This window comes from Bacillus rossius, chromosome 12 (genome assembly GCF_032445375.1).
Source record: "Bacillus rossius redtenbacheri isolate Brsri chromosome 12, Brsri_v3, whole genome shotgun sequence".
NCBI lineage: Eukaryota > Metazoa > Arthropoda > Insecta > Phasmatodea > Bacillidae > Bacillus > Bacillus rossius.
In genome coordinates, this window is record NC_086339.1 from 34,515,130 (window position 1) to 34,543,088 (window position 27,959).

Sequence of the window (27,959 nt, forward strand, 5' to 3'; positions counted from 1 at the left end):
GTGCTTCTGTAGTATTATGGTATCTACAAAGAATCTTTAGTTCTTTTTATGGTAATTATCATAAGATAACAATTGGGTTTGTACTGTGCCGTGTATTAAGTATTTAGGCACGTTTTATTTAAAATTTTGTAATCTGAAATATTTTGGAAATATTATTTTTTTTTTCTCTCATCTTATTTTCTTTACGGCCAGGCCCTCAGCCTCTGTTCTCAGAGGCGAGCTGATTTTCTTTCCCAGCCTCATGCTAGGCTAGCATTCTGGCTAATATTTCTCCCGCCTCCAGGCACGTCGGAGCCGGTAACGTTATTTCTTCGCGGGTCTTCTTTTGCTAAGAGCAGCTTGTGAAGCAGTGCTGAGCCCTGCTAACTCTGTCACGAATCGGTATAAGGTTCACTAGCAGCAAGACACGACAGGAGGATCCCGTGGGCCTTGTGTCCCACAGACCATGCGTTTTTTGAAGCCACCCCCCGCCTGCTCTCCCACCCTCTCTTCTCAGAAGTGGCTAGGAGCGACGACCGCTCGAGTGCGTTAACCGAACTCAAGGCCATCTCAGGCTTGACAGCCGCAGTTACGATTCTGCACCTTAACGACACCTAGCGACGGCTGTGGTAACTAATGCCACTGGTGAGGCGTCGGCAGCGCCGACACTACCGCGCTCGCGCGGAGGTAACGACAACCTCTCCCCTCCCTATGTCTCAGGCCGCTAGGTGGCACCACTGGTTACTCCATTAACCCCCTAGCTTGACACTCTCGTCGGTCACTAGTCGATTTATTAGTACTTCCTCTCGCCACCAAAAGATAGCGCCTCAGTCGCGCAGTCACTCCAGTAAGATCTAATTTTTTTATGCCGGACACCTTCGGGTGGACTCGGTAATTTTCGGCTCAGAGCCTACCCCCCCTCCCATTCTCTAGAGACCCCGCGCTTATGATATCCTGGTGAGATCCCGCTCTGAACTTACTTCGGTGCGCGCCTCTTGACTGACTGGTACCGTTTGTATCTGCGATCTTCTGCGAATCATCGACATCGTATATTATGTAGTCTTCTCAGACTAAAGGGATGGAGTCCCTAGCTAAAATTATTAACCAGTCAGTAGTTTAGTTGAAAGTAGAGAAACTTAGTATTTTTATATTAATAATTTTTTAAATTAATCATGATGACTTCCGTGGCTACCGCGAATCGTGGTTCGAGTTTGCGGAGACGAGACGCCCTCTCCTGAGCGCCAGGACCAACACCCTGTTTTGGTAAGTCTTGACGTCATCCCCCCCCCCCTTTTATTTCACTCTATTAGCCTTTTGCGCCATTTAAGTATACTGTCTGGAAACAGGTCTAATTCTTTGGAATTTGGACTTTTGTTTCAGACAGGGTTCCAAGTTTGGGGCAACCAAAATCCTCTGCCAGAACCTCTGGAGTCGGTTCCTGCGCAGAATCCAACATCATTAGGCCTACTACCTTGATCACCGTCTACCTACAGCCCCGGGTGATACCCGCATAATTCTATCTTTTTATTCACGAACCCAAGATTAGTGTAACCCAGTTAAGACAGCGGACAGTAAAAGGCAGTTCGAGGAGAAGAAATTTATATTATGTTTTGGAAGGACTATATGTACAATCTTTAAAGTTACTAATGTTAATTTCATTCTTGTTTTTAAATATTTTAATTTTTGTTATACATTAAGGGCCGGCCCTATCGTAAATAACGTTAAGGAATATCATATAATAAGTGTAATTGTGAGTTATGTAAATAAGATCACTTATCAATGAAAAACAGTCTTTACTAAGGAAAATTTAATCTATCAAAAAAAAAAAGAACAATGATTAATAAAATAAGGAAGTCTATAGACGTAACAGTTGTTTTTATTTATTTAATATATAATAACGATCCTTTTACTCCCAAGTATTTGTAGGGAGTCCCTAAATTTTCTTTGTTTACTTCTAGTGTCGCCTCTGTTGTTGACTTTTCTAGTTATTAATTAAGGGCCTCAGTAATCAAAGCTTCCAAATCTTTTAACCTTATTATTTAATTATTCTTTAAGACACTAGGGGTATTACAGTACTGTAGTTACGGTACATCATCCATATTTCTTCGTAAGTTGTTGTTCATTTGTCTTTTCTTCATGTTTACGTGCTCCATTACTTGGCTGCAGATTTAAGGTTATTTTTACTACTTCTGTATACAATCGTTACTGTTTTTATGACGGTTTCTGTCCGAGAAATGGTTATTTCTGCAAAATCTTTATGGTTAAACAATCATCTATCATAATTTATAGTGACGGGACCACATATTTTGTACGATCAATGCGGACAAAACGATAATTCGAACATCGGTACAAGCGGACCTTTTTTTAACCTTAGTTGTACGGCAATTTTGGCGGGACGGTAGGAAGTATACGATGAACACGGGACTGTATCTTGGAAATGGGCGCACCTGCTTGAGGTTCTGCTCGGCCTGGGCGAAGTTGTAGTTGGGGTCGAGCTGCAGCAGCTGGAGCCGCTGGTCGCCGAGGAACGTGAGCACGGTGACGTCGCGCTCTGCCTTCACGAGGCACAGGGCCTGCAGCAGCGCGGCCTGGGCGGGTGACACGCTGACGCAGTGGGCGCACCTGCCCGCCCACATGGCCGGGCGGACATCCAGCGCCACCAGGTAGCGCATGCCCGTCGCCACCAGCATCTGCATTCCAGGACGGCACAATTTCAAATACTACATCATTTATAGTTCGAGGGCGCGCGGGAATAAGGGGATAAGTCAAATATTGGCAAAAATGGTTTTCATGGTATGAAATAAGGGAGAACAAGCTCTACAAATTGGTCCAAATGGGTTAAGTTGAGCACCCTTGTGTGTAATGCTATGGCACTGAACTTTCGGAATGATTAATTATAATTACTGATCTTGCATAATTGGAAGAACTTTAAATGTTTAATATCTCAATTGAAGTAATTTTGACATATCTCCTTTTTCCCGCGCACCCGCGATTTATGATCTGGCAGATACGACAAAGGATAGATACAGACATCACAGACTTTTAAAATTTCAACACCACGTAAAAAAAAAACTTCGAGGAAAAGCATAGAGAGCCAATGACATGATTTGTTGTCCTAAAGAGTGGCGTAACATGTGAGCCACTGTTGGTCAGTACACAGTCACCGAGGGATAGTGGCCTTAGACTTCCCTGCTATTCATGTGCACACACAAAGCAATCATGCCAAATCAAGAACTTGGGTACTGTACCGACAAGTTTCCGCAACTGACAGCAGATTATGGATTGTGGGTTATCCTACTGTGATAAAGGTTCCCGCACTAGAAGAACGCAAGTAAAGTAAAGCAAACGTGGGATGGCTGGGTCAAGCTATGTGCAGGACACCAACAGCCCCATCCCATCAACGAGCACGAAGACATATATCACACACCCTCGCTCAGGAGTTCAGGCACGAGGCGCAACCATCTGTGTGGGCATGCCTGGTTCTGTAGCACAGTGGCTGCCACCCACTGCCATCACAGGCGCTTGACACCGTGGTGGTATGCGAAATGCCATCCTTTTGTCTGACGAACCCTACTTCTGCTAGCAGCACCACAGTGGCTGGACCGTGTCTTACCGAGACCTGTAAGATGCTCTGTCACACCGACCTAGCCTCCGGAGTCCTGGTGCGGGATAGCATAGTTGCTGTTACACTGTTACTATTTTCTTCACCCAGGCCCTGTGCCAACCAGTGTGGCCTATGCATTCACCAGATCTCTCACCCATCAAACACGCACGGTCCACGGTCGGACACCAGAGGTCATAGCAGATGAATCGTGGGCATGGATCGAACACAACATGGACGGAGATACCCCGTCAGACCTCCAAAATGTTATCTTCTCAACGCCGCGTCATGTAGGAGTTACTTGTGCTAGCTCACGTCCATCTTGGAGCTGCAATTTTAATGGCCAGCATTTAGAATACATACATAGTAACTTTGCCCAAGAATTGCCCAGTAAAAAAAACAAACAGTATTCCCTGAATTTTCCGACTCTTCCCAGACTTTTATTAATTTTTACTGACCAAATACTGTCAAAATCCAATATAAATTGTTGTGCTACTTCCTAACATTGCCACAGTTGCAACATAAATACTGATTCTCCAATGTCGTGACTAACTGCTCACACAGAAACATAAGTCCTGGGAACTATGTCCGAAGTGGCGTTTCTTACATCACAATCCAAGGCACCATCACCATAAAAATTGAGCCTCGAAAACCAAAAAAAAAAATATATAATGCATTGAAACGTACCAGAACTGCACTCGAATAAACCATGCTATGGTGATTGATTCTGTAGGAATGGGAGTGCTCAGAGCGCTTATTAATACTGATATGAATGGATTAATGATTCAGGAACAGCCTGACACAAACTATTCTATTTGAATTTCCTGACCTAATAGATATTTCCCTAACTATTTATAAATTTTTTATCAATTTAAACCTACCTGCCAATTCCAGGTTATGCCTGTTTTTCCTGATTCAGAAACCTTGTTATAGTATTATTTGTGCTCTGCTCTGCCAATAATTAGGATAAATAAAAACAGTACAGTAAAATATTATATATGCATTATCACTTATATGTTTTAACACAATTAACAAAGGTTTTCTCTACGTATGGTTTGAATTAATTTCAAACAATTGTTAAAAACAGTAAGGTGTTTCAATTGTGCAGTAACATTGACCAAATTTTCACCCACAGGTAGTGAAATATTATTTATTTACCAAGTTTAACATTATAATAATTATTATACTGTTTCTTTGCGTAACATCAATTCACGCTGCTACGCGGTCACTTCTACCTCCTGAGACAATGCGCTAGCTCTACTGTTGACTTGCGTGGCAGGCTCACCCTCCCCTCGACACCGGCATTATAACGCGGGAACGTCACCTTTATAAGCGCTCCACCGTGCTCGTGATGCAAGTATGTTGTGCGGCACTGTACCGTCTAGGCGAGATGCGAGTGCAGCCTGGTGTGCCACTAACCATTGCCTTACCGAACTCTCACGTCACACTTGTTACAACAAATAATCACCGCAGATGCTCTCCAGCATTATATGTTCAGAATCTGTAGCGTAAATTCCAATTAACTTTAATTAAAGTTCAGTGACATGCATTACCACCAATTTAGATTCAGTATGCAGCTACCACAGTTAGAACTATGTCCAACACTTGAGCTGAGGACATTGCTAACCGCAAAGAAATCGTTGCCCATGGAACAACGTAGGAAATCATTACTTGGCTGCCTGAACACTGTGGGATGCAGCTCCATAAAAAAGAAGTAACCTATTACACTAGAGTCCCGTTATAGCGAGGTGTCACGGTTCCGGGTTTGATCCTCGCTATAACCGTGTCCTCGCTATAACCGAATTAGACAAATTTTGGCCCCCACAAAATAATAATTAACCTAAAATAGTTTAAAATTGTGTTTAAACCAGTATAATTGGAAAATAACCGGTTATATTAACGAAATCTTAATTTCTGTGAGCAGATGTGTGAATTCTCTTTAAAACGATACCCCATAAGTACGGAATACGGATGCGATCACCGATTGCGTCAAAATAACCAGAATACCCTACCAAGCCACGTAAGTATAGCATCTAGGCCTGCGGCCGACGCAGCATTGTCCTGCTATCTATCGTCGACGCGGGCTGTCTGCTGGCGGCCATGTTGGTTTGGGATGTAGCTAACAGGTGGTGCTAGTGTAGCGCGACGATTTAATTCCTTACAAAAAAGCAGGAGTGCGGCTGCGGCAACGCACGTACGCCTCAAACGAAATAGTCGCTGAAAAACTATACTTTTTTCATTTAAAGAAACCTGTCAACTTTTTTAGAAAATAAATTTGGGATTAAACTCAAACCATCACCACCCCTTTCCCGGACAGATACCCAAACAACTGACCGAAACAAAAGTTACAAGAAAACTGCCCTAGCGATTCGGAAATAAATACGGTAGCGCCTACTAGAGGTGTAAAAGTAACGAAAAAAATGTGTACCCGTATGTATTCGTTACTATAACAATTAGTACTCGTTACTATCGTTACGTTACTCGTTACTTCTGATACCGCATAATATGCTATGTTATGTTGCAGCAATGAATCCAGTCGTATTGCGTACGCGTACAGTATAACGTCGCGTAAATAATAATAAATAGAATATAAACAATTAACTAGTGGTGCACCGATATGACTTTACCGATTACCGATTCGATTACCGATTATGAGAGCAATAATCGGCAGATACCGATTCAGTTACCGATTATAATGAAGAAATTTTTTTAATTGTAATAATGCACACAAAAATTTTTATTCCCATGTGAATTTAATAACAAGATTAGGTAAAATTGAGAATACGGTTATAATAACAGTATAAAAATATATAAAATACACTATTAAGTCATTGCAAAGTGTAAATTAAATTAACTTCTATTTATATTTGTTATTGTAAACAACTTGAACTACAGTCTAATAATTGTAATTTACAATGGGTAAGTTTTTGTTGCGGAAAACTAGCATTATTATTGACTATCACATAAGGTTGCATCAAGAAATTACCGTTTAACAATGTAAACATGCTGCTTTATTTTGTTCACTTGAGGTTATAGAAACATGTTTCCACACTTCACTTTTTTTTCTCCCTACTCGCCATCTCACTATAATTATATAAAAATGACTAAAAACCAATTCTAGCACATGTTATTTTATTTATGTTCACTGAATATATAAAATTATAAATACTTTTTCACTTTTCACGTCACATACAAATAACAAACGGATAATGTTACCAAAGACGCCCATAACAAGTTTGTAAAACGCAGTGATAAAAACTAGAAGGTATCGGGACCACGATTTTTAACCGCTACTACGACTCGAAAAGATCGATTATCATAGAATCCACTGCAACTGTTTGTGGTATTTTGATTGCGTGCCATCTATTTTACGTCTCTGGCTATAGGTAGTGTACAAGGCCACTAAACAAAAGACAGAACAAAAGACAAAACGTAAATAAACGTGTAGGAAAAATTTATTTTTTATCGTTAGAGGCAATGAGATTTATTAAACTTAACGAAATATCTGTAATTATGATATGACGGAGTTAGATGAATTTTGTAATATATACAAATATTACCGTATTTCGTCCTAAAACGTGTAACAAAATAGTACACCGTAAAAACCTACTTTACGCCATGACGTAAATAATCGGCAAAGTAATCGTTAAGATAATCGCCGATTACGATTACAGTAGAACCCCTATCATACACTTTTCAACGGAGGGCACAAAAATGGTGTATGATGCGGGAAAGTGTATGAAAAGGGAATGGCAATAATAACATTTTTTTTTCTATCTAGCATACCAGCACAATGTCTGATTAAACTTAAATACATAACGTGTAAATAATTGCATTATATTAATGAAAGATATGAATTCATCATTATATATACATATAATAAAACCACCAGAAATGTAAAATACAGACCATAACCAAGGAAAGCAGTCCTTTCTTCGAGGGGGGGAAAGGTCACCAAGCCTAAATTAGAAATTAAAAAAATTAGGCTATTGTAAAAAGAAAATCAGAAATTTTTGCTTGTTTGTTTAATTTTACAAACAACTTTATGCAACAGAACAATTTTAAATAAAATGTTAACTTGAGAAACGTACAAAACAAAACAATCCGATCGTAACAAAACAATAACAAACGGCTATATTCAGTTCAAAGATTAATGAATGCACAAGATATGAGATCCGTGTCTTGGTAAAGCGCGTTGACCATTTTGATAATCATTGCTAGTTTGCGCCACTAGTCTCGCTCGGTGCTGGCCATAGATACTAGTAGCGAGGTGCACAGTCTTCCTGATACTATCCATATTTATGGTGCGATAAAGTTATTTTCTTACGTTTGCAAAAGTAAACAATGAACGTTTTTCAAAATAAAAGCATTAAAAAGTTTTTTTTCAGGAGGAATATAACAAAAAAATTTGTGAATATTAGGACTTTTCCGCTTCGTAAAAACGTATGAAACGGGAAATTCATTATTTTATAAGTGTATGGTCCGGGAAAGTACACCATTGTAAATATATTACTTTCGGCGGGACCAAAATTAATCGGCGTATGACACGGGAAAATGTATGAAACGGGAACGTATCATCGAGGTTCTACTGTAATCGGTAAGTACCCATAATCGCCGATTACGATTCATCGGTATCCGCATCGGTGCACCACTACAATTAACAATATTTGATAATTAATAGTTTTTCTTAACCAAGATACAATTATATCTCATTAGAGCGGCTTTTTAATATTATCTCTTTTAAGATAACAACCAAAAAAAACCTGAAAATACGTGATTATAAAAACAAAAACATACATATTTCTTATTTGTAAAAAAATACTTTTTTACGTTGTTTCTGTTCCAATCTCAAACTTTGTCTACACATGGCACAGATAACTAACGGAAGTTTGATAAAAGAAAGAAAGGATGGGATTCTATTTTTAAGCCACGCACTTAGGTGGCGACTGCACGGCTGAAGAATGTGACAGGCGTCAACGGCAAGATGTCTAGTGGCAAGCGAGAGGGGTGGAGATAAAGCAGACAAATAACAAAAGCGTGCTTCAAGCGATCACGCCGTAAATTTCTCAAAAATACCTCGTTATAGCCGTGTTCTCGCTATTACCGTGCTCGCTATAACAAGATTCTACTGTATGTTCCTCATGCATGTAGAGTGACAGAGGCAGACACCAGACCTTGAAAGACGAGTGCAGCAGCATGTGTAGACACTCGATGATCTTGAGGTTGGGCGGGGGCGGGGGAGGCACGCGCACCACGGGTATCTGGGCTCCAGCGGTGACCAGGTACGGCCTGACAACCACACACACAAGCCTCGTCACAGCCCCAGCACACACAACACAACACAAGCTGTCAGACAGACATGACCATCATGTGAAACACTTGTTTGATTTCATTTGGTGCAAATGAACTTTCACGAACATGCAAACAACTGAAAATTAAATTTTCCTTACACATAATATAAACATAAAAAGCTTACAATTAATTTATAAAAACTATTAAAGATATTTTACATGGATAAACTTGCTTTAAAGCACTAAGTCATGATATATCTATGTATATAGTAGAATGTATGGTACACATGAACGGATGATATGTATGTAAGCTATGTATGTACTTATCATACTGTAGCAACCCAAGTTACTTCCCTTTCCACTTTGTAAATTATTTTTTTAAAGTATTTGCTATGTTTTTATAATCACAAATAATAATACTTGGTTAGATTTTCTATCATTATGTAAATAACAGCTGTTTATACTTTTGAGAAGTATTTGTACATTTGCAATATGTTTTATGAACATTATTTACATTTGACTGTTTTAATAATTCTGATAGTTTGTTTACTTTACTATGTACAAGTTATTTGAAGATATTTTTACATAATTTTTTTGTTTACTAGTCTTAAGTTTTTATGTGATTTACCCAATTTATTTGGTATTTTTTGCTGTGTTTATCTGTTTGAAGGCAGACTGATGTAATAGTTTTGCCAGTTACATAAGCAGTAGAGAGAGATAAATGTATTTGGTGCATTTGAAATTAGATACGTGACGTGTCTTGTGGTTGACTTTACAAAGCATCATGGTCCGTTTTCACAACCAGAAAGTGTTTTTGTCATTGGTTGAAACAGCGAACTCCACTGTGATTGGTTGTTGAATGCGTCACAAGTCCAGCTCCTCACAGTTGGCAAGAAGATCCGAGTCGTGGGTCACCACGTATAGTCCTCACTCTGGCTACAGCGAGAGCAGGTGTGCTGGGTGGCAATTTGCCAAATGAACATGTTCATGTAGTTAAGAGAAGAATTTCAAGCCTGTGGTCCGGGCCGAGCTGAGGAACATTTTGGACAGTTTTGCAATTAATAATTTTCGACTTCAGGCCGCAGCACAGGCCCAGTTGGAGCTGTTTTTGGTAAATTGGTAAACCCACCGAGCTGACAATGTAAACACTCAACGCAGGAACCAGTGATTAAGCTGCAATAAAAAATCCCAACACTTTTTCTAGTGATATTTGCAACTGACAATTTCTTAACTGTCCCTAGTTTTTCCATCGTTATAATGCCTGCTTGTGGTGGTGAGTGTCCCTTTAACCCATTTGCATCTACAAGCGTACTAGTACGCAGCTGTTTTTCTGGCCGATAACACTATAGGCGTCCTGGTACGCAAAATGGCTAATCTGCCCGAAAAACTTGAAAAAATCCCTTTAGAATGAAAATATCCCCTCAGAGTAGCTGGTATTGTTATAACAAAGGTATATTATCGTGAAACTTAAACCATTTTTAAAATTTTATTTAAAGAATATAAATATAATAAAAATAGAAAATAACTTTAGTAATAGTTATATATATAAAAAATTGTATGGATTCCATGGTATGTCTAACATTAAAGTGAGTGGATGCAAATGGGTTAAGGGCGGGTGGGGAGGGACAACGTACACGGCCTTGCCGCTGGCCTGGTAGTTGCGCAGCGCGACGAGGACCTGGGCCGGGTGCAGGCGGGAGTCGGCGAGGGCTGCCTGGTCCTGCAGGGAATCCAGCACCTGGCCCACCAGCAGCTCCCGGCCCTTCAGCAGCCGCATGCGCCCCAGCTGGCGCACGCTCTGCAGCAGCTCGGGCAGCGGCAGGCCGGGCACCAGCGCCGACCACACCTGCCACACGCACTCACTCACCCTCACACTCGGTCCCTCGGGCACCACCGGGGGCACAGTTTACAGCTCTTTAGAACATGCTGGCGCTCAATGGAACCAGACGCAGGGTACCGCCACACATTAAAATCACTACCTAATGGTTGTTTGTTTCAAAGTTAACAATGTCACAAACACTACAAACCTACAGGTGACGTTTCCCACAAATGCCGCCGGCAACCAGTCACTCGCGACATCTGTTACAAGCTCTGTTCAGCTCCGGTCTTTTGTTTCGACTGTCGAGGCAGCGTCGCCAGGCCGAGGTCCGGCGCCTCTGTGCAGCCGATTCTTTTACCTGCCGGCTGGCGGGGAGGTGTGGTCCGACCGGTAAAAAAACCTGGTTGACTTTCCGTCTCCTAGGGACAAACTCGTGATGCAATGATATCCCGTTCGACTGGTGGACACTTCCACGGCGATGATATTGCCTTTGTTTTGGGTCATAGCAATAAACCCGTAATATGTCACGGTTGCATAACATACCAAATTAATCTGGGTCAGTTTCGACCCGATTGATCAGTGTTTGGTAGACCTGTGCGCATATTCAAATACAAATAGTTAACTAATCTTATTAAGTTCGACTTTGAAAACTAACATTTTGAAATAACGAATATTAAACTAGTTACATATAGCATACCTCGCGAGTTTTTTGTGTATCACGGTTCAGATTAACGTACTCAAAAACACAAACAATTTTTGGCAATTTAAACATGAATGAAGAATTCAAAGTTGTTTTGCAAAAAAATAGAGGAAAATATTGTACTATGTATTATATTCTATATTTCCAGGTTTTGCAAAACAGGACAAATTTACCACGTTTAATTTAAAGACTATTTAACTGTGAAACCTTTCATTGCATTGGAAATGACAGAATCGATCAATTAAAACATCTGAATCCTTCCAAAACAAATTTATTTATTTTCACAAATGTAAGTACCTACTGTTTTTAGGTTTCCGGGATGTCATATTAACTACAAAAAAGAACCCACATCCTCTGGGAACACTGCTGGAGGCGACAAAGAGGCGAGACGGCTACCTCTCTGGACTTGTGGAAGTGGGCGGGCACGTGCTGGCGAGTGAGGCCGTGGATCTCCACCAGTCGGGCCGCCTGCTGCTCGTCCTGGCTGTGCTTCAAGTCCTCCACCGCCTGCAGGTACGCCAGCACCTGCTGCGCCTCCGGCCTGTCCCCAAACTTCTCCCTGGCGTCCTTCAGCCCGAACATGGCGTAGCGTATCACCGCGGCTTTCGCTGCAACACGTCACTCACTCTCTCACCCACACTGCACAGCCGATGTTATATTATTCCATACTTGCCAACTTTTAACATTTCTAAATAGCAGAAAATTAAAATTTTTTTTTTTTGCGTAAACCGCACACAGCAATTTTAAATACTACTTTATGTAGTAGGTATACGTATTTGGTTGTAACAATAAGCCTAAGTTATTGGTACCTAAAAATCACAATAAATTAACAAGTTACAGCATTTAGAGAAATGCTTTTTAAGCCTTTTAATAGTAGGTGAAATCTCTGGCAGTGTATTTCAGAAACTGTGTTTAAAAAATGCCTACCATACAATGTAATGGCCGTGGTTCAAACAGTAAATACGTTTTCCCTAAAAATTAAAATAAACCGAAAGTACTGTGCTTTTTACAGAGACAAAAGTACAACACACACATCTACAAAAAAAACTCATTAAAATTAATTACTTACATGTTGTGTAGTAGTTCCAAAGCTTGTAGCTCGATTAATCGATAGTTTTAAAGTGCAAAACCTAATCGATACTATGATGTATATTGATATAATCAATATTTTGATAATCAATTCTGCGAGTTTCGGGAATAAATACATAAAATATTTATTAAATTCGTAAAATCGTAAAATTGTTCGTTTTCTGTACATTTGACGAAAAATATTGTTAAAGTTGGTAAGTATGTTCATTGTTTTAACCTAATATTTTTGACTTGGTTTGGTTTCCTTGATCAGTTTTAAATAAAAAACTGAAGTACAATATGGAATGAAATGAGGTTTGAGTCTCACCAGTGTCGTCTGTCTTGAAGTGGCAGGACTTGACGAGGTCGCGGTGTCTCCAGCCGTAGCGGGTGCAGTAGCTGCTGACCAGCCGGGCCAGCTCCGCGGCGTCGAGACTGGCGTACCAGTCGCACACGACACGGCGCAGCCCTCTGCCCCAGCCTGCGCACGTCTCGCACGGTCACGGCCAACCACACGCACAGCTCTCCAACTCAGCATCGCAATCAAACCTCTCAAGTGCGCAGATTATGAAATTGCTTAATTTGAAGAAAATTATAAATTCGGCATCTACTACCTATGAGGTAGGCACAGCAACCAACAAGACGAGATCATGCAACACAGGCAACCATTCAGTTACAATCCAAAGAGCAATCTTAAAATTCACAGCATTGCAAAAATGACATCAGATTGCAAACGGAACAGTTAAGAAATATATAAAAAAAAAATTTACTTATTCACAATTTAAATGTTCTTAAGTCTAATGTGCGGACCCTTTTGATACTTTAATGTTTTGATGTATGTCTAGGCTCCACTTTAAGGCGATAGTTGAATATGTAAGGGCACACTCTGTACTATAAATGGCCCCTTTTGGGTTAGACAATTTACTTGGTAGAACTTTCTTTCTCTGTGTAAAATTATATTATTATTATGCTTAGGTAACCCACAATTGACATGTGTTTGGGAAAATCTGCCACAGTTAAGGATTGGCTTAAAGGACATAGACATATACACACTTGAATAGGTGAAATAGAAATAACTTATCACAAACACAATTAAAATTTTTACTTATTTATTAAAAAGAATGTCTCAAATTTACCCTTAATATTAATCCTTATTTATTAAATTCAAATTTCCTAACTGCTATTGGCACCTCAGAACACATAAAATGATCAACTGACTGGAGTGACGATGCGCACATTTCATTCCTAAGCAAAAGTCTTTATTTCGGATTCAACGAAATTTACACAGTTTCAGTTCGTTAATTATGGTTCTCAAATAGTTATTACCTCGGCTAGATAGGTTTTGTTACGTCGGTAGAGCTCAGAGTCTCTCATTCATCAGACCTCCGAGTTAAGTTAATTGTGTGTAAAAATAAAATAAATTATATAAAAAAAATACAGTTTCTCGTGGATTTTTATCAATTAAAGTCAATTCTCAATGATTATTTAACGTTTAGGCCGCAATGTGACGAAGTGTAAGGGAGGTACGTGGTGATTAAATCTGAATTGGAGTGACAGACTCTTACAATTCTTTACTAACGTAAAAATCACTCCTAGGTTCATTTTCTTTTTAGATAATGCCTTAACTATGCACGTTTATACCCTAACAATGTATTATTATCATCCATAGTCCAGGATGCCTATAATTATCTAGCTATTTCTCTGGATCTTTTCACATCAATGTCATATAGCAGTTCTAGCTTAAGCCGGCCATTACATTCCTTCTCAACCTTCTTAATTTAAGTCAGTTAACAATGAGAGACGTATTTCAAATAGCGGCTCGTGATTGGCCGAAAACCAAAAGCTGTTACATTAATTAAATGTAAAACTAGTGAAATCCGCGCGCAACAATAGCGCGGAACACAAAATCTCTTATTAAATTTAAATACATAAATGTTAAAAATTAAAATTTACATCAAATATTAACGGCGTCAACTTAACCGTTTACCGTTTCAAATCATTGCCTCCTTAGAGTTCATTTTAGTCCATAGAACATTCACATAGATATACATTTTTAAATAATTACCGTTTTAAAATAAATTATATATTAGACATAGAGTATACAAATTAATTAGGGATGGGCCGGTCGAATCCTCGAATCCTCGAATCCCACCGAATCTCTAGTATTCGAAAGATTCGAAATTCGAGGGAAAAGATTCGGGATTCGAGGAAAAATGTTGATTTAAATTTAGTACTTTAAAAACTTACATGCTTACAATTTACTTGGCCTGTTTACGTTTTCCTTGGAACACATCCTATTGAGGTACAGTAGAACCTCGTTAATACGTGATGGTCAGGACCGAGATAATCACGGATTACCGAATTTCACGGACTAGCGATTAAAAGCCGGGAAGGTCTTGTCAAGTTTCTCAGACACCGGCGTGCAGCTGGGTTAAGGCCGTTCACGGTAAGGGCCGGCCGTCTTCGAATTAGTTTCTCGGCTTAAAAAAATACAGCACTGCCTAGCCATTAGTTCACGGTCATTAACAACAGACGAAGAGAGAAAGATAAGATCATGCTGACCTTGCACCCTCCCCCCTCGCCCTCTTCGTACAGCCGAATGCCAGCCAGACACGTCACCAGTGTTGCCAGATTGTAAATGTCAATGTCTCGTACCAAGGAGCGAAAATACTCGTACGACACACAAATAATCTCGTACACAATGGTATTGTAAAAGCAAAAGTTTAAATGTGTTTCTACAATATTTTTATATACTTGACATTTGAGTTACAAGCCTAACAAATCTAAACTAAACAATTTTCACAATCCTATGATTACATAAGTAAAACATTATTAACAATTTTCACAACAATACAATTATTTCTGCCATTCAGTCTTTTTGCATTATTTATTTCGTAAAAAAAAATCCGTTTTTTTTTTTATTTTCGTTATTTTAACATACAAAAATACTCTAAATTGTGAGTTAGGGGTTGTGCATTTAACATTATTCTGCCTGGGTCATCATTTCCTGCGCTAGACAAATAGAGGTTGGCACTGTTCATTTTGTTGAGCATAGCCTACTTTTAGTGGGCTGGAATTTCACACAGTTCCCCGCTGGTTTCATACATTCAGAAGAAAGCAGAGTCCCATGTTATGCACTTGTTTTGACAAAACTATACAATAAAACTAATATAGCTTACTAGAACCCGGGTAAAAAAAACCAACAGTGATAGTGATCTTCAAAATTCTCGTACAAAAGCGTACGAGATCCAACTTTACCTCGTACAACGTACACAGGTTCTACATTCTCGTACAAGTACGAGAATTCTCGTACGTCTGGCAACACTGCACGTCACTCGCCAGGCGCCTGCCGTGCTTTGGCGGGTGGAAACAAACAAAAAGAGACGGGAAGCAGAAGTCAGGACATCCCCCTCAAGTTTAAAGAGTGACAAATGTGACAGCTGAAAGGGGGGCGACACAAAGGGTCGGTACAAACAGCGTTGCAGAGTTTGGCGGCCCACGCGATGGCTTGTAGTGTTTGCCGGCCGCCGGCCCGCGTGGCGTTAATTTTAAGCGCTGACAATTTTTACTTCTCTTTTAAATCGTCCCGGATTATCCGATTCCCGAATTATCGCATCACGGATTAACGAGGTTCTACTGTATTGTACTTTTAATTCGTTATTATATAAAATAAAAATATTATGAAGCATGTACTGATTTGGGAAACTTACTTTATATTCATGAACATGGATGCATTGTCGCTACATTGGCATTAAATAAGGCATAAATCACATATGTATTCTCAGAATATGCTAAAAAAATAAAATAAAGCACATTTAGGATCTAGACTAAATATGAATTTTTTTTTTTTTTTTTTTTACTTTACTGAGTAATCTGTTACTTAGTAATACAACAATAATGCTGACTTTCATCACAAGTTACAGTCGCACATGTAGTAATAACAATGAAATAATTAATGACAAATAAATACATTATACAATTATTATTTTAATTGCAATTCACTTTTAAATATTCTGATACACGTTCTATTTATGAATTTTTTTAGGACCAAGTTTGGTTTGTGTAGACTACCAACGTTAAAATATGTATTATCTGAGAATTCCATCATGGCCAACCAATGAATTTGTTAGCCAATCATTTTGAGCAACATAAAAAATAACTAATATTAATATAAAAAATTTTAATGGGTAAACTAGAGAAAACACCCCGTCACGATTAACTTCGGGCATATTAATCACTATGCTTTATTGAGGCTTAATTTTAAAAGATGCACAACAATATTTCTTATGGCCTAAAACCATTCAAGCCAAGATGGCGCCTTTCAGTTTCCATTAAATATTTCAGGAAAGCGTTTACCTTCATTTGGGACTTTAAACAAATGTCAAGTTGGTAACTACAAAATATTGTTCCGTCGGATGTTAAATTTCGTTTTCCGATTTCCGTGGATACATGAATCACTGTACTCACAGATAATGCCTGAATGCCTTAAATCCACCAAGTCGGATTCTACAGCAATTGATGAAGTGACCAGATTCTTACGTGATCCTACAGTTAACCCATAAATAAACATTCTCGAATACTGGAAAACTGTCTGCGTGTTCACCCAGGCTACATAAACTGTCCAAAAAATATTTGTGTTCACCACCTGCGACAGTGTTCTCTGAACGTTTTTTCAGCACTGCAGGAAACATGTGACCAAAAACGGAATCGTCTTGATCCAGACCATGTCAAAATCCTTGTTTTTTTAAATAAAAATTTAAAGGGTTAAATAATTCTGCATAATGTTTAATTTTTTCTCTTAACTTTTAAATTATTTTATAATCAACCCTTGAGAACTGGATTCGGATTCGAGGGGTGGATTCGAGGTACTGTTTGGGATTCGGATTCGAGATTCGGATTCGAGAAAAATGGGATTCGAACCATCACTAAAATTAATTAAACATAAATAATTCCTTCATCGGGGCGAAAACATTAAATGTTGCGGTACACTAATATTACTAATAATACCGTTCTTCAAATACTCTGTATCGGTAGGGTACGCTATTCAACAGGTTATACAGCAAAAAAATATATATTGCTAAGATGGTTGTTTCCAATCTGTGTGCAATTAGTTCAAGCTTGATAACCTTAACCTAAGTTTGTCAACCATACAACATTGATAAACTAAACCCTGTTACATGTACGTTGAGCAGGCCCAAAAAAAACCTTTACTAGCAAATCAAAGTGAAGTTTCTAGCCAAAATGTCTCATTAGTCATTACAAGGTTAGTTATATCATCTGGAATGACTTCAAGAGTTCATGCAAGAATACAGGTCTCATGAACTAGTCCCTGAACCTGAGCTGGCCACATCCAATCCCAAACTCTATTTTACAAATCACAGCACGCAGCAGAAAAATAGTTTGAATACAATACACACCATTGTTTTTGAAGCTTCAGAGGAAAAAAAAAACAGGTTTCATTCTAAATGACACACTAATGGTTGGGCTCACAGTACAATATGATCCCAAGATTTAAAAGCCAAATATGTATTTGTAATATTAACTCTGAAGAATTATAAAAAAAACTGATCGAAGAAGCTAGTAGTGGACTTATATTCGAGACCTAAAAACCATCTACCTTCATATTTAAATCAGTGCAATTACACTTATGTTTTAACAACTGGTGTGATTGGTTTTGATCAAGAATTGTTGAAAATACATTAATAATTATAATGAATACTTGTTGCATGGCCAATGATGTACATAAATGATGCAAACTAAAACACTAACTTTATTTAATTTTATATTTTTTTTACAACTGCTTGAGTCAAATAGGTAATTCCACTGATTTTAACTTAAATTTCATCTATTTATTTCTCTATGTTTGATCATTAGATCTATAACTAAAACTTGACAGATCCATGTCACCGTTCACCCCCAAGGGTTTTTTCTGCCATGTACGTATATGATTTACTGTATCAAAGGCTTTAGCCAAGTCGAAATAACATGCACCTGCCTGACCCCTGTTCTCCATTGGTAACTATGTTGTACACAGGATTAAGAAAAGTAAATAGGTTAGTAGTAGTAGACATTCCAGACCTGAAACCATGTTACCTAATTACGAAATAATATATTTCCTAGTTTAAAACTTAGGAATTTAGATACAATTTTTTCAAAAATTTTAGAGAACACGTTGAGTAAAGATATTGGCTTGTAGTTAGAGACATCGAATTTTGTACAGTTTTTATGAATCAAAATCATTTTGGCTATTTTCCATTTAATGGGAAAAACTTTTGTTTTCACACTGATATATATATATATATATATATTTATAATTATATATTTTTATATTTCAAACTGATATAGCCTATATTGACAACCTGATATATTAGGCTTTCGGAAACAGTACGAACAGATATAGACTCAGAAGAAATGACCACGGTAGGCATGGGGGGAATAGAATCTGGAGTCACATATACACTAGAGAAATACCGTGCAAATACGGTACATTCGATACATTAGGATCATTAGAAATATCACCATTTACTTTAAGAGAGTTGTTCATAATAACCATATGTCATTAATTTTACATATCTCCAAAAATTTTTAGGGTTTTTCTTAATATTATTTAGTGTAGACTAAGTCCAATGCATTCTGCCACACTTTATTAGAGATTTCATTAATTTTTGAAAATGAGAGAACTGTGAATAGTAGAATAAATTGTTTCTTCTGTAGAGATTGTGAAAATGTTTCTTAGATTTTAGAGCATATATTAATTCACTTGAGAACCAATGACGATATTTTGACTTGTTTTTTATTAAAGATAGTAAAATGTAGGTACTGAATTTTTTGGAATTTCTTTTACATAGGCGTTTTCTTCTTTTCAGTTTCAAGTTTCGTTTTCTCAAGGTACTCCCATTTCACCCATAAATTCATTCCATCAATGGTCCTTTAGCATGTCGTCATCTTTCACAGTCTCCAATGACCTCGTGGTTGCACTAAATTCTTCTGACTTCCAGCTTGTTGGGAATTGTGATGAATCCGAAGCAAGAGTTAAACTAGAATGATTAAGACCCAAGGAACTAATGGCTAAAGCTTCACGCAGCATCCAGCATGCACGGCCGACGGAATAGTGGACGCTCATCAGTCCACTTTCCGCTCCGACTACACAGTACTGATGGCATGATTAGAATCTCCATTGTCACAATGGAATACTTTCGTGACTAAGTGATGCAAAAATACCATAAATTGTTGAATGGGGGTATTTTAGCACTTATGAAAACCTTACAGATCACATCTAACGAAGACTGACACCACTTAAAATCATCATCTAAGTGAAGGCCCGAGCCTTCAAGGCTGGAAGATGAAGTGATTAAACATGCTGCTGCAACATTTATATTGGAAGATGAGGTCCCTGAGCAGAGGAAAAACCCTGTAACCACTCAGATATACAAATATTCTCCCGTACACACGTCGCGCTCCGAGGTGAGGACTCTCGGTGGCAGAGACGCAACGCGTCCTACCTGAGTTCGGCGCCGCCAACTCGGACATGAACTTGACGAAGAGGAAGAGGGAGTCGAGGGACTTGCACACCGTCCTGACGGCGTTGTACGCGGCCACTCGCAGGGGCGTGCTCTCCTTCTGGCGAGCGCACACGGCCAGCGCGAACACCAGGCCGGCGGGGTGAGCCGAGTAGCCGTCGCTGTACGCCTGGGCACACCGCACACACCAGCTCACTTCAGCCGTCACGTCTGTTTTCCTACAGCTTACTTAAATTAAAATTAATCGGTTTGCACATTTAGATAGGCTAAGCAATCATCAGGTCTATGTTACAATAACCGCAACAGGACTGACCTTGCTACCAAATCATTTCTTAAGATACTACTAAAATTTTTAAAGCTAAAAACAATTGAAGATTTTTTTAAGACTTCAGTTAAGTAATAAAGAACACTACACAATTTTGCCTAATATTTGCGTATTAAGTTGTACCCGTCTGTACTGCCCGTATCATTTTCTTTGCTTACTTATACATATTACTTTCCAGTGAATACAGCAAAATCCAAAAGCATTATTTTTTATTTTTATACATCTATAATATAAAAATGAATCGCAAAATGTGTTGGTAAGCGCATAACTCAACAACGCCTGGACCAATTTGGCCAATTATTTTTTTTTTAAATGTTCGTTGAAGTTCAAAGATGGTTTTTACGGCGAGAAAAATTAGAATAATTGCCGGAAAACCCCTAAAACCAGCCCTTTTCTTTTTCCCATACAAACGTTTTCTAACTAAAACGAGCACTCATTGTTGTTTAAATAATGTAGGTATGTTCCTAACGTCAAAGAGTCAATTTGCACTTTATTACCTCTGTACAACGTTCAATCATATCTATCAAAACAGTGAGCGTTGGAACACAGATAAAATCAAAAAAAAAAAAAAAAACCAAAATAGAATAGTTCAATTTGGTCGGCTTCGCGATATTATTTCATTTGTTTTACTTTAAAATGCATCAGTTTTCAAGTCATTACATCAAACAAAACCAGCGTTACCAAATATATTTCATTAGTTTAAGATTTTATGTAACGTTGCAGAACCCTGCCCTCCTAATTAAATATTTTCTTTTAAACTATTTTTATGCATGTAAATATTTCTTAAAAAGTCTTTCTAATGATATTTTACCCTTTTTATGTATTTTAGGATGGATATTTTTCACTTGCTGAGTGTTTTAAGATTGTACCTTGTATTTCAAGAGACGTTTTCAATCATTACTATTTTTTATGTAATTATTCACAAAGAACACACTATACTAGAATTTTGCCTGTTTAGGCCTACTTTTTCAGGTTTTTTCTAAATAAGTTTAATTTTGTAAAGTAATTTGTATTATGATTGCTGTTCTTAATTTTAATTAACGTGTGGAATGATTCTAGAACACGGTACTGTGTCTGGTGTGATAGATAGAAAGAGAGGCATGAGAGGCCTGTAAGTGTAAGTGAGAAAGAAACAGTGCTTCCCCGACAACCGAGATAAAGACGGTAATTCCCCCACTGTGTGGGAACCGAGTGATAACTGCTGTCTCACGGTGTGGGAGAGAGAACGAGAATGGGAGTCCCCGATTTTGATGTAAAATTGAAAAGAGACAGATCAAGGGAAGCCCCGAGTTCTGCGTGTACAGGGTTTTTCTTGTATTGTAATTTGTTCTCTGATTGGCTTGTATCTGTAAGCATGAAAGAAGCGTGCGTGTGATTGGTCGGTGAGGTCATGTGACATCTACTCCCTGCGTGGAGGAGACAGTGGCAGGATTTCACCAGTTGTCTGCCGATTGCTGCACCAGTAGGTCGCGTTTGTTGGCTTCTCGCCAAATTATGAAGTAATTTGCTAATAGATCATTTAACGTTGGTGGTCAGAGCCATGCCGAGTATTAAGTTAACCTAATTATTTTTTATATTTCTTTCGGACATTATTTAGAAATTGCGGCCACCTTCGTCGGCATTTGGCTCGGGGCGAAGTTTATTTTCGCTGGGTGCGGCCACGTTTGAGGCCGCACTGACTTCGTGTATTTGCAGCAAAACATTACTGAAGGACGCTATTTTTTTCGTTAATTCTCATCACGCGAACTACGAGCATTTTTCGACGGGCAGATGTATGTGGAATGAGTGAGCAACCTCTTTTGGAAGTGTTTGGAATCGTCTGTGCAACATTCTATTTGAAAAAAATAAAAACAACAAAATTACAATCGGCGTTGAACATCTGTTTATTTTTGTATATAACGAAGCGTTATATTTATTATTTCTTTTCCCTATTTTAAATACGGCTTGAAGGATTTCACTCCAAGTCATATCAAATTTTAAAAAAGTTGAAACAACAACAAAATGTCAATGTCAGTGTTTTTTTTCCCTTGGATTTTAGGTTACCTACCCTAATGAGTTTGCTTTTGTCAACTTATACACAAAACAATTAATTGGTGCAGTGTTTATTTACCTATGATCGCTAATTATTGCATGTGACAAAATAATCTATAATATAGATATGTCTCCTATTAGACGAATAAATTTAGGTAGAAGAACCCGAAATGCTACAAACCAAGCTAATTACCGATCTAATCATGCACTACAATGAAAATAAAAATTATTATGTTTTACATGATTAACAATAAAGAGATTACTTATTTTTTTTATTTATCTTTTTATTTATGTTTTATTTAATTATATTTCTTATTCACACCAGGGTGACAGTTCTGTTCAGGAGAATTTTTTGCCCCGACTATAAAATATGTAGGAAAAAAAAATGTCACATTACAAATCATTTTGACAGGACTTTATTGCAATTTAATTAGGCAGTACGAAGTCTGCCGGGTCAGCTAGTAACTTAATAATGTTTAAAATTAACGGATGTTAGGTTGACCTTCACGATGTGAGCCACGATCGCGTCGGGGGTCTTGGTCTCGTCCGCCAGCAGGTCGCTCACGGCGGTCAGGTTGTCCCGCACGAAGTGGTTCTGGGCCAGCCGGTCGCCCGGCTGGTACAGCTGCAGCTCCGAGCCGTAGTGGAGGAACCGCTTCAGCCTCGTCTCCGGGGATGTCGCCATCGCGCACACGGGACCGACTGCGCGACACCCGCGGAACTCTGCACGTCGGGAGAGGGAGAACATGCACTGTATTCCCACATCCCATCGAAAATAAATCAGCAAGAAAACAACAAAGTACGTATACAATGACATCAGGCATATAAAAAAAAAAAACACTTTAATTGCTTGCATGCACTAAATCCTAAATACTTTCGGGTGAGGGAGGGAGGAGAAAATATTTCCAATAAATATGACTTGGTTTCAAATGCTACTTTATTTTGAATGGGTGTCATCATTCTATTTGTGGTGAAATATTATTCTTTTTGGCCTTACATGGTTGGTGCTGATTAAAGTAATCAATGCAAGTGACATGCCATGGTCTGAAACTCACCAGAGCCTAAATATCTTCAAGAGCGCAGAGCTGCAGTTCCTAATACTGCACCAGTCCTTGGCTTACCTGACAAGTGGCTGTACCAATGAAATGATGATGTGATGGACAAATAGGAGCAAGGAAAAAAGAGTAATGAAAGAAGTTCTCTAAATATTTAACCTACAACAGAAACAATGTACTTATGTAGTAGTAAATTCACCCAAATGTATGTAAAAATACGAGGGTTTACTAAACATTGATAAGGGCAAAAGCTCAGTTCTCTTCTCAGCCTGACTGCATGAGACTGTTGTATTCATTCCCTTCCAGAAGAACTCCAGCAGGTTTTAGAAGAGTGAAGATGCTGTGACTACACTATAACCATGCATTTAAAATAAGAACATTTACTTCAATCCGGGAATAACAAAGGAACCTAATAAGTAGTGTCTTCCACTCAGAGCATGGTAAAGGCTTCTGAACAGATAACACAAACCATAATTTCTTGTAGGATTTTAACAATGCGTGTTCTGCCTTGTAGGTTTTGCCTAGAACATAATAACTTTAATTGTTAAGAGTCACTTCAATAAAAAAACTCAGTGGTAATTAATCAACAAAGATACCTACACCTCTAACATGCCTATTAAACCTGGCCAGATGAAGTTGGGCAACACACAGTTATTAAGTTGTTTGTTCTCTGAAACTTAATGATGAAAGCATCGCTCCCAAGACATAACTTCTGAAAAACTATTTATATTTACCCACATCCTACTCAGGCGAGATATTGTAGGAGTTGAAGGGGCACCTACCTGCTTCTACTCACAAAGTTTAAGCCATATCGGTGAGCCCTGACTCGGACTCTCCCCTCGTTAGAGATTTACCTCAGTGCTTATTATTTCAGTCTTGTTCCTGTACATATCGTATTAGCAAATCTTCAGAAAAATTCTCTCATAATTAATTTGTTTGGCTGTGGGTTTTACCAGAAGTTAAGTTAAAAACACAAAACCCTTGAATGAACAAAGACAAACTCCACATGATGTACGCCTACATCTGTCCATTACAAGTATGAGCTTGCCAAACTTTTGATGGATGAACAGATTACATTTTTCGACTCTTCTGATTTGCTGAAGTTCACGTGATTGATGGAAGGATGATGAATCGAGGCAACTATTGCAAATTCTAGCTTAAGTAGTATGAAAAATTACTGATACTATATTATACTTATTGACAATGTTCCTTTTTTATTTTTTATTTTTCAAATCCCTATTTTACTGCTTTCTGAATTCTCTCCGACTGATGGAACCTTGGTAATAATTAATATAAAATTTATATGACTCTAACTTCCTTTTACACAAGAGTACTTCAGAACACAGCAAGTATTTGAAAACACTGTTTGAGTTAAGTAAATCTAGAAACAAATAGTGCTAAAAGATACAATTCATGGAATGCGTGGAGAAGTCGGGGATGTGGCTGGAGGCTGGAGGGCAAAACTCCTGTGAAGACAGAAGATGCTGAGAGGCTTTTCTTTATGCAGAGCTGGCAGTTGGTTAGCGTATCCCAAGAGATGATTTTTAACCACTTAGGGCTGTTTGAGTCATAAGTGTCAAACCTTGGACATCAAACTTGTACACAAATAACTTATTTATTCTCAACAAAAACAAAATAAGTTAAAAAAAAATTCTGCCACTTCAAACAGTCATACAATATTAATAACCTGGGTAGAATTTAATTTTAACCAAAACGTGGCATTACCAAACTTTCAACACAGCTTTTCTTATTTTACAGGCATAACGACGCTATGTACGAATAAAAGAATTTGAAAACACAAAAGCTTGTTATTGTGTAACACTTAGATAGTATTTCTAAATCTACTTCACAAGCAAAATTTCCTGGTAGTTAGTATCAACATTCAGTACATGACCAAATCGCAGTTAGTACTAAATGAAAACGCAACACATACTAAACTTCTAAAAATTCTGACCATTACAATAAAGTTTTCATCCAAATTATCAAAGAATTCAATTTACCGGAAATAATATATTTCCAAAATATTGAGAATGTCAACACAATGAAAATTGCAACCAGATACAACATAAATAAAGGTATCTACATAAATCCCAGGTCCTAGATGTTTCTAAAAACATCTATTAAAAAAACTATGAATTTGAGACGTTTATAATCTAAATTTTCTTCACACTTACCAAATTCAAAAGCCGTAAAATATTTTCAAAACTAATTTACTTCAATCTTTCAACATATGTTCTAAGATATAATAAACAACAACCGGAGTCAAAATTATGCATTTGGACAGCAACAGCAACATACACACACATACATTGTGGCCATGACAGTTTTCACGTTTCAAAAACATTTACCCAAAAATAAAATAGACAAAATGTAAGCCAAAATACAACTACGAAGTCATAAAGGCAAAACGTAAGACTAGTTAATAATATTTTAAAAAAATGCATTTTTAAACGTAATGTTAAAATTATTTAAAAGTCAAACATGATATATATTTCAAAAACTGGCATTATATTATAACAACTCCAGGACCAATACCAAGTATTGGCCGAACATCAGCCATGTACCAAATGAAAGCTGTAACATTTCTTAACAAAATATACTGTTCAGAATTTTTGTCTGGGCCGACACTTTTAATGCCGACGGACAGCAACAAGATCGCGCGCCCTGTTTTCCTTGCAGGCAATAACTTCACCCGCCCATTACAGGACCTGAAAAAAACCATTTTATTTCTCCGTTTAAAACTGAAATATATAAATCCAACTACAAGGTCCTAAACGCAAGATAAGATGCTGTGTATTTAACTAAAAAAAAATAGTATTTATTAATAGTATTCTTTAAATTATATAAGATCAAAGAAGGTACATATTTCAAAAACCTGCATTTTATAAAAACGACTCCAGGACTCATACCAAGTATTGGCCGAACATCAGCCATGTACCAAATGAAAGCTGTCACCTTACTTAACAAAATATACTGTTCAGAATTTTTGTCTGGGCCGACAGTTTTAATGCCGACGGACAGCAACAAGTTCGCGCGCTTAGTTTTACTTGCAGGCAATAGCTTCACCCGCCCATTACAGGACCTGAAAAAACCATTTTATTTCTCTGTTTAAAACTGAAATATAAAATTCGACCTACAAGGTCCAAAACGCAAGATATGGCGCTTTGTATTTAATTTAAAAACTTAGTATTTGTTAATAATATTATTAAAATTATTTAAGGTCAAATAAGTTACATATTTCAAAAACTTGCATTATATTAAAATGACTCCAGAACTCATACCAAGTATTGGCCGAACATCAGCCATATACCAAATGAAAGCTGTCACCTTACTTAACAAAATATACTGTTCAGAATTTTTGTCTGGGCCGACACTTTTAATGCCGACGGACAGCAACAAGATCGCGCGCCCAGTTTTACTTGCAGGCAATAACTTCACCCGCCCATTACAGGACCTGAAAAAACCATTTTATTTATCTGTTTAAAACTGAAATTTAAAAATCCACCTACAATATACTAAACGAAAGATATGGCGCTTTGTATTTAATTTAAAAACTTAGTATTTGTTAATAGTATTATTAAAATTATTTAAGGTCGAAAAAGGTACATATTTCAAAAACTTACTTTATATTAAAACGACTCCAGGACTCATACCAAGTATTGGCCGAACATCAGCCATGTACCAAATGAAAGCTGTCACCTTACTTAACAAAATATACTGTTCAGAATTTTTTTCTGGGCCAACACTTTTAATGCCGACGGACAGCAACATGTTCGCGCGCCCAGTTTTACTTACAGGCAATAGCTTCACCCGCCCATTACAGGACCTAAAAAAAACCATTTTATTTCTCCGTTTAAAACTGAAATATATAAATACAACTACAAGGTCCTAAACGAAAGATAATATGCTTTGTATTTAACTAAAAAAATAGTATTTATCAATAGTATTCTTTAATTTATATAAGGTCAAAGAAGGTACATATTTCAAAAATTTGCATTTTATAAAAACGACTCCAGGACTCATACCAAGTATTGGCCGAATATCAGCCATATACCAAATGAAAGCTGTAACATTTCTTAACAAAATATACTGTTCAGAATTTTTGTCTGGGCCGACACTTTTAATTCCGACGGACAGCAACAAGATCGCGCGCCCTGTTTTCCTTGCAGGCAATAACTTCACCCGCCCATTACAGGACCTGAAAAAAACCATTTTATTTCTCCGTTTAAAACTGAAATATATAAATCCAACTACAAGGTCCGAAACGCAAGATAAGATGCTTTGTATTTAACTAAAAAAAATAGTATTTATTAATAGTATTCTTTAAATTATATAAGATCAAAGAAGGTACATATTTCAAAAACCTGCATTTTATAAAAACGACTCCAGGACTCATACCAAGTATTGGCCGAACATCAGCCATGTACCAAATAAAAGCTGTCACCTTACTTAACAAAATATACTGTTCAGAATTTTTGTCTGGGCCGACACTTTTAATGCCGACGGACAGCAACAAGTTCGCGCGCCCAGTTTTACTTACAGGCAATAGCTTCACCCGCCCATTACAGGA

The 27,959-nt window shown here is 37.8% G+C and overlaps 1 protein-coding gene across 1 annotated transcript in view; it reads right to left on the bottom strand.

The window, feature by feature from the left end:
• Positions 1-25,644, bottom strand: part of LOC134537825 (RNA-binding protein Ro60-like) — a 39,992-nt gene extending 14,348 nt beyond the window's left edge. Inside the window, exons 1-8 of the mRNA XM_063378674.1 lie at positions 25,564-25,644; positions 22,837-23,057; positions 19,961-20,147; positions 12,787-12,939; positions 11,787-11,998; positions 10,506-10,717; positions 8,755-8,869; positions 2,427-2,669 (exon numbers count right to left, since the gene is read on the bottom strand). Coding sequence (XP_063234744.1) covers positions 2,427-2,669; positions 8,755-8,869; positions 10,506-10,717; positions 11,787-11,998; positions 12,787-12,939; positions 19,961-20,147; positions 22,837-23,019 — 1,305 coding nt within the window. The 5' untranslated portion in view covers positions 23,020-23,057; positions 25,564-25,644. The remainder of the gene's footprint in view (positions 1-2,426; positions 2,670-8,754; positions 8,870-10,505; positions 10,718-11,786; positions 11,999-12,786; positions 12,940-19,960; positions 20,148-22,836; positions 23,058-25,563) is intronic.
• Positions 25,645-27,959: the final 2,315 nt, after the last annotated feature.